Here is a 12,773-nt window from a genome sequence, read left to right on the forward strand (position 1 = left end):
AACGTGTGTCCCATTTCAACTGTCCATTCGAACATTCGATTTTCCCGCTTCAAATTCTTCAAATTCAACAGCAATTCGTTCACGAAATTTGTGAAAGCTTAACATTTCTTATCCCAAAGATATCAAACTTGTGATTCAGATAATAAAGAATAGGAATTAATAGGATCAGTTTTATTATTTCAAAAATTAGCTGCACAGTGGAAAGTGGAAATCTGAGGCTATAAAAATTCCAACCTCATTTATACATTGATATCGACAAATTAAATACTCAAGAAATACAAATTTCCACCGAAGCCTCTCCAACCTCCGAAAATCTGAGCTAAAAAGAATTGTCACTGAAAAATTTATACGTTGATATCTGTCAATATCGAGAACTTCCCCCAAAATAATACACATATACAAATTAAATACTCAAAAAATACAATACTTAAAAATACAAATTTCCACCGAAGCCTCTCCAACCTCAAAAATTCTAAGTTAAAAGGAATTGTCATAAATTTTAAGATCAGTTTCATTATTTCGATGCAATTTTTTGATAACTTCCCACGACACGTTATTTCACAAATAAACCTTATCAAGATGACCGCGAAACACACTTAAATTTTACTTTCGAGTTGCTCGAAAATCTGGGCCAAGTTGTTGAAACAGTTGGAAGGAAGATTTCACGAGGAAAAGGAAATCGGCGGACCCCTCGCCACGTGCAAAAGAAGAAGAAGAAATAGAAGCGAGGAATAAGAAGAAGAAATCGTTATTGCAATTTATGGAGACGAGCGCACGATGATTCGCTCCCACAGGCTTTCTTTAGAAATCCTGCCAACCCCTTCTGCGAGCTGCCTATCAATTAGCAATCCATTATGACGGGTAATCATCGTCGTTAAGCAACGTGCACACTGTCAGCCTTGCATTACAGGATACAACGCGTTCTCAATGATGTAGATTTGCACTGGCGTGCCTTCATTGCTTGGAAAATGGAAATCGACGGCACACTTTTCCGTCAAGTGCACACGGTATTTCTAATAAGTGCAACTGGTTCTTTCCATATTTCAGCATTTTTATCATCGCCAACGCGGTCTTCTAGCGTTTTTAATAACAGAGCTACTTGATCGTGAATAATACACATACACACGTGCAATTTGGGTGTTATTGTTATTAACCAGCATCATGGTGAAATAAATTATACAGCTTTCTCTCTGAAATTTAATGATCGATTATTAGGTTCTGTATCGAGGTACCCTGATGAATTTCAGATGATCTTAATTATACATGTTTTGTACATTTTTCGAGAATGTAAGAAACTGGGATATTGAAAATAAAGATATTCGATTAGGTATCGATAGAATATCTGATATTTTTGTCTAAATTGTTTAATAAATATTGTAATCAAACATTTTTCTATATTCAAAAATATTCCATTCTGTAAATATCTACGATATCGCCGTGAAAATTCAGATAATCTTAATTATACACATTTTACAGATTTTACGACGGTGTAAGAAATTATTGTATTAAAAATCAGATAACTAATATTTCAAAATTTCTATATATCACACAAATTAAACGCGAATTAAAAATATTCTCCTTCGAAATTGTTTAATAACCATTCTATACTCGAAAAATGTGCCACTGTACACATTTCTGTATTCGAAAAACTATGCCACTCTGTACGTATTTCCGTATTCCCTTATCTCGAAAGCTTTACATCAGAAAAGAAATGTAAAATGTGCGAGACTATTTTTGAAATTTCAATCGTTTCATATTATTCATCAGTCTTTTATTTACACACGTGCGTCACAGTAGTGCACAATTCCTACATTCTACTTGTAACAAGCTAAGCTGAGTTGGTGATTTAAGATTCAGCCACGTTGAGGAAAAGTGAAATTTAGAAGATTCACGTGAGAGCGAGGGAATTTTCTAATCTCCACTCTAGCATCGCCATCGTAGAAACGGACACATCTACATGGGCACACGGCATACAATGTTGTACGAGCGAAAATCATTGTTGATAATTGATAAGGAGTAATTTCTACCGTCAAGGTGATGCAGCATGTGAACACAGAAACACCTGAAGACACGAGAGGCAACCACGGTGTAACAATACAGTTAGGTTTGTCGAGAGAAAATCTTTTTAGAGAACGTTCACCTTGCTGCTGGTGCGTGCAACAGGCAACCCACTTTCAGTTGTGCTCCACGTACCTTTCCATCGAGAGTCGCAAAAATGCAGCGCGCAGCATCCTCTCGAAATGCTTTCATATCGGCGCTCTTTAAACCGAAACGTTCTCCGTTAAAAACTCGTCGATTCAACCTTAGAGCGAATGTTAATAGAGAAGATATTTAGGTGGATAATTGCAAAAAGTTAATTAGAGATAGTCGTCGTAAACAGTAATTATCTTAATTATTTAAGAAGTCAGAAGGTGTTATTATTTCAATGTTTGGTTTCTGTTATTTTGATAATGAGTTTAAAATTGCGAAGTTCTTAGGCTCGAGGAAATTCCTTAAAAAAAAGAGAGAATTATTGTTAAAAACTCGTCGATTCACCTTAGAGCGAATGTTAATAGAGAAGGTATTTAGGTGGATAATTATAAAAAGTTAATTAGAGATAGTCGTCGTAAACAATAATTATCTTAATTATTTAAGAAGTCAGAAGGTGCTATTATTTCAATGTTTGGTTTCTGTTATTTTGATAATGAGTTTAAAATTGCGAAGTTCTTAGGCTCGAGGAAATTCTTTAAAAAAAAAGAGAGAATTATTGTTAAAAACTAGTCAATTCACATTAGAGTGAACGTTAAAATGGATAGAAATAATTACACATAAGAAAGCACTCTCTATTAATAATCAGGTGCTACTATTTCAATGTTTCAATTATACTATTTTAATAATGAAATTTATTCTAACGTTGCAAAAATTTTTAGGCTCAGGAAGATTTGTAATTTTATGTATCATATTCCTTGAAAAAAAAAAAAGAAGAGAATCATAACTGTGTACACTACCGGCCAAATATTTGGAATCACTGTGCATTGCAAGTTACACAAAAATTCTGAGAAAAAAGTCGGCAGCTTTAAGAATTTTTTAACGAATTTTGTATCATTCAAATCAGTCGATACGAGATAAATTGCTATTTATCTCCACGATATCAATATCAAGTCTATGAAAAATTAGTAGCAGATTCAGTGCTGATGAAAATTGGGAGGTGATTCGAAACTTTTTACCGGTAGTGTATATAAATAGCTATATCTGTAATTAATACTGTTTATTACGAGAGCACTCAGGTGTGTGTTCACCTGACTTCTAATTAAGCAACGCGAAGTGCACGACGTCGGAATATTTGCATCGAGGTGAATCTAATAAATTCGATATGCTTATTGAAATAGTGCATCAGAGGGTTATTGTATTGTCCGCGCTACTGGGAATAAAGAAAAAGAACGTGCAGCAGTAGAAAGTAGCGGAATGTCTGGAAGAATTTTCCCCGGGAAAAGGCTACATAAACAGCGGATAATTTTCTTTCCTCCATTACGCAAAAATTAGTTCCAATCGAACGACTCGCGTGCACCGGAACGTTTCATAATGCATTCCCCTCGAAAAGGAGGAGAAAAAATAATCGTAACGTTGCATCGATTCGGTAGGAAACTTTTTCTTATTATCGTCGACTTTCATGAACGAAACAGACGAAGGGAAGAATGTGACGTTCACTTGGGAATAATGTGCATGATGCATACGGTACGTCCGCCAGAAACCTTGAAAATTGTAAAAAATACAAACAAATCGTTTGTATAATGACTTCTTCATACTGGATACTTTGATTCTTCGTCGTTGTTGCATAAAACGCGAAACGGTGATTAATGAGAAAATAATCGAAGCTACAAAAGGACAAACCTCATCGAACGTGCAAAACAGAAAAGCATGTAACGATCTTAATGACTTTACAAATCTGAAATTATAGAATTAACAGTGACTGGAAAAATTTAGATTTTGAATATTAAAATAGTTTCCCAAAAGAAGCCAAACTTTGGAATTCAAAGTGATTCTAAAAATAATTCTTAGATTTTAAATATTAAAATAATTTCCCAAAAGAAACCAAATTTTAGAATTCAAAATGATTCTAAAAATAATTCTTAGATTTTGAATATTAAAATAATTTCCCAGAGAGACTAAACTTTGGAATTCAAAATGTTTCTAAAAATAATTCTTAGATTTTGAATATTAAAATAATTTCCCAGAGAGACTAAACTTTGGAATTCAAAATGTTTCTAAAAATAATTCTTAGATTTTGAATATTAAAATAATTTCCCAGAGAGACTAAACTTTGGAATTCAAAATGTTTCTAAAAATAATTCTTAGATTTTGAATATTAAAATAATTTCCCAGAGAGACTAAACTTTGGAATTCAAAATGTTTCTAAAAATAATTCTTAGATTTTGAATATTAAAATAATTTCCCAGAGAGACTAAACTTTGGAATTCAAAATGTTTCTAAAAATAATTCTTAGATTTTGAATATTAAAATAATTTCCCAGAGAGACTAAACTTTGGAATTCAAAATGTTTCTAAAAATAATTCTTAGATTTTGAATATTAAACCAAACTTCGGAATAATTTCAAAAGGAATTCTTTCAAATTTTAATATTTATTTTATTGTTTCTTAACGAGAGAACGGTCAAACAGTATGTTGAAGTATTTGCGAACAGAACAAGCGGTACATAAATTAGTGGTATTAACTTTCACGAAATTATCTCGGCAATATTCTTCTTCGATTAGAATTGCAACGGAGTAGAAAATCAAAATTAACATTGATTATTGACAGAGTCGAGTGTACGGCCTACCCTAGGAACTTTCACTTGTTAGCAGGAAAAGAAAATACACGCTAATGCTCGCAGCGAGGTGTTTAAACTTTCAACGTGCGATTGATTAATTAGCAAGTGCGAATTTTCTCTTTCTCGAACGTGATACGAACTGTAGACATTAATTTTATGTTTATTATAAGTTCTTCCATTTCTTCCTTTCTTCTTTTTATTTACCTCGCGACGTCCATTTTATAAACGTCTCTATGTACGTTCGTCGTTGAAATAACGCGAATATAGCACGATTTCCGGTCCGCTTATGGCAGTTGATAGAAAGTAAGATCGGCTTACGTGACTCGGATAGCAATCTCAGAACGTATTTGTTGTGTGATTCTAATGCAATTGGTGACAATGTAAAAATCGTTAGATTATTGAATAAACATTGACTGGAATTTAATTCAATTAAAATAAAACAAATGATAAAGAATGTAAAAAGGTAGAAGTATAGGAACTAGTTTACATTCAAATTTGTCTTGATACTAAAATTGCACGTAATAAAATCGATTAAAATTTTTTGAATATTTAATCAAGTATAACTAGTTTCTAAACCCTTGAAATTTTTCATTTATTCGTTACTTTCATACTTGGATATTACATGAACCAAAAATTTCTGGAAAAAGTGAAAAGAATCATTATTTTCTGTTATGTAAACGTCGATACTTTATCAAAAAATTAAAACTCATTATCTTTTCTATTTGACAAATAATTAAATAGATTTCTTTTTCCTGATATATTTCATCGTTATACAAGAGCGAATTATCGTTACTCACGAAAAGTACAGTTCTATTGTGCTGTTTGAGCAAAACAGATGCTCTGAAAATGAATTCACCGTCCTTGCTTATTTTTAGACGGCTACGAAAACGACCGTTTATACTCTTTCTGTAAAGTTCTCCTTAAACTATGACAAAATGCGCGCCAGGCGAACTCGTCTGACGGGTTCCTACAAATCTTAGATGGAAATTTTCGACGCAGTTTTATTCAAATCGACAGAGATCGTCGTCCTTGTCCTACAAGAGCTTAAACGCGATGGAGTTTCTGCACGCTCCGATTGGTTCAAGAACGTCCTCGTTTTAATACCGTAACACGTGTACTTTTTATCACGCGTTAGCAACAATCACCTCCTTTTCGATGGTTAACCTTAGTAAATGACGACGAGCAGACGTTTAAAGAGATCAAAAAGCGTGTATAATTAGAGCTGCAACGTTAAATTAGAAACGAAGTAATACTTTACATTGCTAATGAGATTCTAACGTCAATCGTGATTATTATAACGTATTTAATATCCAACGATTTACACAGCTAATAAGATGATATCTCATTACTCAATATGACGTCTTGTAAAATGAATACTGAATGTTGTTGAATAACGAACTTCATTACAGCAGATGTGATTTTTCGAGGGAATTTAATGTGTAAAATGTGAGTGATTCTCGATCAAAAATGGCAGAATGTTAATATACAAATTGAATTGGCTCAACGTAAGAAGTTAATCGAAACTTTCCGTATTACATAAGTTTCGACGCTATTATTGAAATTGCAACGAAATTCAGTACAGCAGCCACTGACAAAATGCGATTTTTCGAGAAAACTGAATGCATAAAACGCACAATTGTCAATAAAAAAGAAGAGCAGAATTTTAGTGTATAAATCGAATGTTGATTAAAATTTTTCATAGATTACATAAGTTCCGACGCTATTGTTGAAATTGCAACGAAATTCCGTACAGCAGCCATTGACAAAATGCGATTTTTCGAGAAAACTAAATCTGTAAAATATATAATTCTCAATAAAAAGAAAAAATAGCGGTATGTTAAATAAGTTCCAACGCTACTATTGAAATTGTAACGAATTACGTTCCACCTCGCCCTCGGCCAATCTCCCAGAAATCCTGGAAACGGAACGGCAGTGCGACTCGGCGATTGGAAAGAAGCAAAAAGGTGATTTCCTGTTTCGCGTTAAAATCGTACATACATCAAGGAACGTAACCCGAATTACGTAATTCCCCGTTGCGGTTCTCCTTGAACGCAGCTCCTAGCACCGGTGAGCACCGCCGCTTCTATGCGATTTCTTCGTTCCCCGAGAGGTTTTAACCCGCTTCTTCTCCCGTTCGAGCTGCAACCGCCGCTCGATGCACAATTAATTGTCCATCCCTTCCTCCGCTGATAAATCCTCCGGTGTCGTCTTTTCCTTTGCATACAAAGGGGCAGACTCGAAAGTCCGCGCGCGATTTACGAGCGGGGAAAGCGAGTACAAGTTGAACGCTGGCGCTCGTCTTTAGAACGATTAATCGATACCAGGCATTGAAATCTCCGACAGAGCCAGCAGAGCAGTACTTATGTATACGTGCTATGCTGAATAATTGAATCTCGTCGCGCTCCATCGATTCTCACGCTGTTACTACTTGCCCAGGATTAATTACGTCGGAAACAAATTGAATCTTGATCAATTTTTAACCTAATTATCAACAGGCACGATGTGAAAGATCGATTAAACGTTGTACAATATGAGAAACGTTACCGGGGATTTAATTAATCCGATTCTGACAGCGGATCGAAGTTGAAATTAGATCGTTGGTGAATTTGTGAAAGATGATCGATTAGAAATGTTCTGAATAATGAGTGTATGTGATTTATGAATTGCTATGGATGGAACTCATTACCACAGATTTCGGTAATGCCCCATTTCGATAATAATTAAACGAGCAGAGGCGATTAAGAGAGAAATTTGATCGCTGACAAATGGGCAGAATGTAGATTCGATGGGGAGTTGTAAAGTTTGTCGTAATGAATTATTAACAGCTACAAACGTGATGAAGCTCTCGATGCAATATGTGCACAATATATGGAGTACTTTCTCGAAAATTTTACGAGCAATTTTTCATACGAACAGGTGCCACAAGAAGTTGGTACTTACATGCCCAATTTGAATTTATCTACCACCTTTGTTCTCTATCTACGTCTGCGAAGATGCATAAAAGTACACGTGTTGTCTCGATCGTAAATTATTCCACGCTTTCTAAGTTTCTCACTTTTCATGCCTAATTCACTGATCAACATCCACCTTCAGCTGTTATTCTCGCGGCATTTAAAGAGCGTGGAGGATCTGGCACAAAACTTTGTTCGTTCAACTTGTCCTTCATAATTATCCTTTTTCACGTCCAATAATTAAAATTCCAGTAATTCGAGTTATTAAAAGTGTAACTCTTAATCGTACAAAAAGTTTCAGCTGAAAATTTACATTTAACAATTAAATTTTTCAAGTCTATCTAAACCTTCCAATATTTGAAAATAGCGAGTTTTCCTCACATTTAGGCAGAAAGTATTGACAAAGGAAGCTGATAACGATGGGATATTCCGTAACGACCGATTCCTGCAAAATCGACCAGCCGATAAAGCAACTGGCACACCACAAATCTGGTTTTCCGGATGAAAAAGTTCACGATAAATCATGGTAAATCACGGTAGTACGTTATTGCCAGTAATATCGAAGCGAATACCACAAAGAAGGGCGTGACCATAGACCGGGCGCGATCCTTTCTTTCCATCGAGTGCCGTGAGAAGCGATTCTTCTTTGCTGTCTCATCATAAAAGGCGTGTTTTCAGGCTTGCATTAAAATTCATATCGCACTGTCCACGAACTGTTCCTTCGTATTAATATCAATGCTCACGAGCAACACATGACTTGAAGAAACGCCAACGAAAAACTGTTACATTTCATTTTCGTTACACTTTCACACCGTAGAAAATTAATTATTACAATATCGATAACATGTTAATAGCTATTTTTTTGTAATTAAATATAAAAACTATGGAAATTTTAATTGAACTTTGAACGCAATATCTTCTATTGTTCTGCTTTTTCTACAGTTTTATCATCGAAAAACTTCTTCATAGCGAAGGAACAACTATTCCACTTTCTCGTTTCAGACTTTCACTTTCATTTTTAAACATACTTTTACCTGGCTTTTGCATCCACTGCAAACGCGCGATTATTCAAGCGCAATAACGATCCTCCTCCTCCTCCTCGAAGAAACAGGTTGTGTCAAATTTAACAACTAATTCCTCAAGTAAACGTTTCTCTCTAATGTGATTGACGAACGAAATGATTTAACGATAGCATGAAAATGTGTTGCAAAGGAAACACGTACGTGTAATACGTTCCCACTATTTTCACGATTGTTTGATCGATTACTTAAAATCTCTTTGCGTATACACGAAGGCTCTTATGCCTTCCGACCGCGTTTCGACCACGTGAAGCAAATTGGTTTCTTTGTTCGGCATGTCGGCGTTAATCACATTATCGCAGTTCGCGCGGCGTTTCCCTTCCTTACTTTCCATCATAAACTCTAGACGGCTCTATTCGAGTGGAAACGATCCACGAGAACCGATCGCCGCTCGATCTCTTACAATCGGTTTGAATCAAGGTGAAAATTTAGAAATCTCGAAAGCCGCGTTAAACAAGCGAAACAAGGAACAATTTCACACAGGTATAAAGCCTTCACCTTTACCCTTTTAAAACACGCTGCTACGTATAAAGAAGCGACGTTATGTCTATTTTCTTATTTTTACTAGGAAAAAGAAGTAGTGTATTCTCTTATGTATTAAACTATTTACTTTCTCAAGAAGTGTCGCATTACTGTAGCCATAATTAGGATTGTACGATATTTCTGAGCTACTTTATTTGTGAAACAGAATTATTTTTTATTTATGAAAGAAAGGAATTATTTTCAAAGCAATATAGAATTTGGAATGACTTTCTTCCTGATTCCTCGCACGAAACGTTACATCTAAACGAATTTTTATCATATTTCTGGAAAGCGTATTTAAATTTTTCCTAAAATTCGTATCAAGCGTAATGCACTTACCTGGATGAGAGCTTCTGGTTTCAGATGATTGAAAAGTTCACCTTGCTGATAGGAAACGGAAGTAGCTTGTTGCTGTTGTTGTTGCTCTTGCTGTTGCAGCCTCAATTCAGCCTGCATAGCAGCAATTGATTCAACGCTGCAAGTTGCTCGAGCATGGACCCAGGCTGTTGCAAGGATGAAGCTTCCAAGGATCACGGTCATTGTTACTAAGGTGACAGCCACGATTTTTGCAATATGAACCGCCGTGCTTCTTGGCCTCATGTATGCCTGTGAAGAGAAAAAGGAAATAAATAAGAAAAGGACGTCGATAGATGAAACTGTTTAACCCTTTCGCGACCAGTAGGTACTGCATACACTACCGGTCAAATGTTTGGAATCACTATGCACTGCAAGTTGCACCAAATTTCTTAAGAAAAAAGTTAGCATTCGTAATAATTTTTTAACGAATTTGTTATCAGTCAAATCGAGAACGAGGGTAAGTGCTATTGATCTCCACAAGATCAATTTCAAATCAATAAAGAATTAATAGCGGATTCAATATTGATGTAAATTGGCAGGTGATTCCAAATTTTTTGCCGGTAGTGTATATCTCCCATTTGAGTTCTCCAACAAAAATTGATCTCAATTTAGCGTCCATTGTAAACGCAATGATCGATAGCCAAATAGGCAAATGTAAAAAGAAATATGGTCACGAAAGGGTTAAGAGAAAAGTGTCGTTGTATATTGAATGTTGTAATTGAACAAATAAAATGTAGTAATAGGTGTATAAATCATATCTGATACTTTTTCAGAAAAATGGAGACTGACGGAGGTTTCCTCAAGGTGTCCTGAATAGCTAACCCTGGTGAATCCATGAATAGCTAGCGGTGACGCAATATCTAACAAAACTTTATCGTCTGCGACCTTGCATAGTTCACTATACTATCCTAGCGATCTCGACGAAGGAAAAAATCCTACAATAATGTACAATGTAAGAGTTTACGTGATATTTAAAAATTCGAAACTCTTTTTTTTTGCTTCTCTTAAGACTTGATTTTACAGTTTCCACAATTATTTCTCACACTGTCTGGTATACAGGGTGAACCAATAACTTTGTCCATCGTGAATATTTGCAACGATACGAACAAAATGTTGCATAACATGGAGGGAATCATATTGTGATGCAAATATTTTTGGCGTGGGTGGAAGCGTAGAGGAGATTTCAAGGTCATCTCTACTTTTTTAGATAGGATGCTGTATCTTTTTTGTCGCCATTGAAGGTTCATTTCTAATATATATTAGAGATGATAATATATTATATTAAAGATACAAAGAACCTGCCTTCGGTGCTTCCCCTATCTTTATGACTGAACTCCTCAATAACGTGAACACGAACACCTCTTAACATTTCTTAACAAGCGTACAAGTATCTCGGTCAGTCTCGGATAGGAACAGAGACTGTTGAATCAATATTCCGTGGTCGGTAAGGTCCCGACCGTTTTTCTATCAATTTCGGAGCGAGAGCCAGTAGGCCATGAGTATATACAGTAAATTCTCTACAAGTGTCAGTCAGTTTGGATTCTACAAGTGTCAGTATAGATGGTCCTACGCCTATGTTATCCTCGCTCGCTGTCAGTCAAGCGTGTAACGCTACACCACTCGGTTTCTTTTACGAGATTTCACGGCTGGACAATTCATAATAGAAAAATATAATTTCTTTAATTTTACTTTCTTTCATCTGCAATTTGTTTTAACATGTTGCTGAGATTTTTCTGATGAAAATGATGTCAAACACGATATAATTTGAACATTCACGCCAGACAGTGAACGTGTTAATAAGTAAATGTTGTTCAAATAATGTCGTGTTTGATGTCATTTTCATCAGAAAAATCTCATCAACATGTTAAGAAAAATTTCGGGATAAAAAAACGTAAAATTAAAAAAGTTGGTATTTAAATCGCTTGGTTGCCTCGACTCACGTTTCATCCTTATCTTTTATTCGCTGTCCTTGTCTACGTTCGGCAAACTACAAAGGCGGGCGCGAGGCTCGAAAACGTGGTGCCTGACTCTACAAGTGTCAGGTTTAGGTTCCTTGCGGACTGACAATTGTGGAGAATTTACTGTACACGGTGCTCGCAATTATATTAAAAATATAAAGAAATATTATAGGGTAATTCCGGGAGAGACGGACCAGGCAAGTATTTCCTAAATTATCCGCCATATGTGGAACGCGTCAGTATTCTTTTGTGTTACATTTGTTTTACGGAAAGCGATCGAGCCTGGCTCTCGGTGTTTTTTCTTCCATATCTGGCGGATAATGTAGGAAACACTTGCCTGGTTCGTCTCTCCCGAAATTACACTATTGTATCAAACACATAAAGAAATAATATATATTAGAAATGAACGCTATTTCGCAAAGTAAGAGAAGAAAATGTTTCATTATTGTTACCATTACTTCGTGTTCCTTTTGTTATCATTATTCCGAGCTTCATTACAAGATGCAAATAAACGTATCGGGGTAACGATGTTCAATTCAATGTGAAATAATTCGATTCAATAAGTACCGGAACAAGTGTGCCGTTTGTAATTATTCGCCATTTTCCATTCCATCGCTATTCTTGCCATACCTATTTTATGTTAATCGAACGTACGTACGAACCTCGGCGATTATTATCGCGCCTGTTGCGTTCGGTCGCCGCAGACGAAGAAAGAAATAGTTAAACTTGACTTCCGTGATGATCTCACACCGTTGAAATAAGCTGCTAGCATAAATTTAACTATACTCCCATCAAGGTTTTTCAATCGATTCCGCTGCCTCTCTTCCATCCTTTGTCCATTTTCTAAGATTATTTCAGAAATTTTCTATTCAGACATCATTTCCCACTTCTACTTATTTGTTGTTTAGATTTTGCTCGAAAATTTGATTTATACATTCAAGTATAGTAAATGCAAAAATTTCGTAAGAAGGTTTTGGAAGTTGGAGTAAAGAAAAAAGAAAGGAATGTTTATTCTCAAATACAATTCACGTTTCACACTCTTATCTCTTTTTATCTGCTCGTTTCTTTCTTTTTTTTTTTTTTTTTTTGGAAAAGATAAT

General features: G+C 35.4%; 1 protein-coding gene across 1 annotated transcript in view; it reads right to left on the reverse strand.

The window, feature by feature from the left end:
* The window catches only part of LOC108573141 (putative uncharacterized protein DDB_G0271606), a 19,261-nt gene extending 9,298 nt beyond the window's left edge, over positions 1-9,963 (reverse strand). The window contains exon 1 of the mRNA XM_017935519.1: positions 9,698-9,963. Coding sequence (XP_017791008.1) covers positions 9,698-9,958 — 261 coding nt within the window. The 5' untranslated portion in view covers positions 9,959-9,963. The remainder of the gene's footprint in view (positions 1-9,697) is intronic.
* Positions 9,964-12,773: the final 2,810 nt, after the last annotated feature.

The sequence above is a fragment of the Habropoda laboriosa genome, unplaced genomic scaffold (genome assembly GCF_001263275.1).
Source record: "Habropoda laboriosa isolate 0110345459 unplaced genomic scaffold, ASM126327v1 scaffold124, whole genome shotgun sequence".
Taxonomy (NCBI): Eukaryota; Metazoa; Arthropoda; class Insecta; order Hymenoptera; family Apidae; genus Habropoda; species Habropoda laboriosa.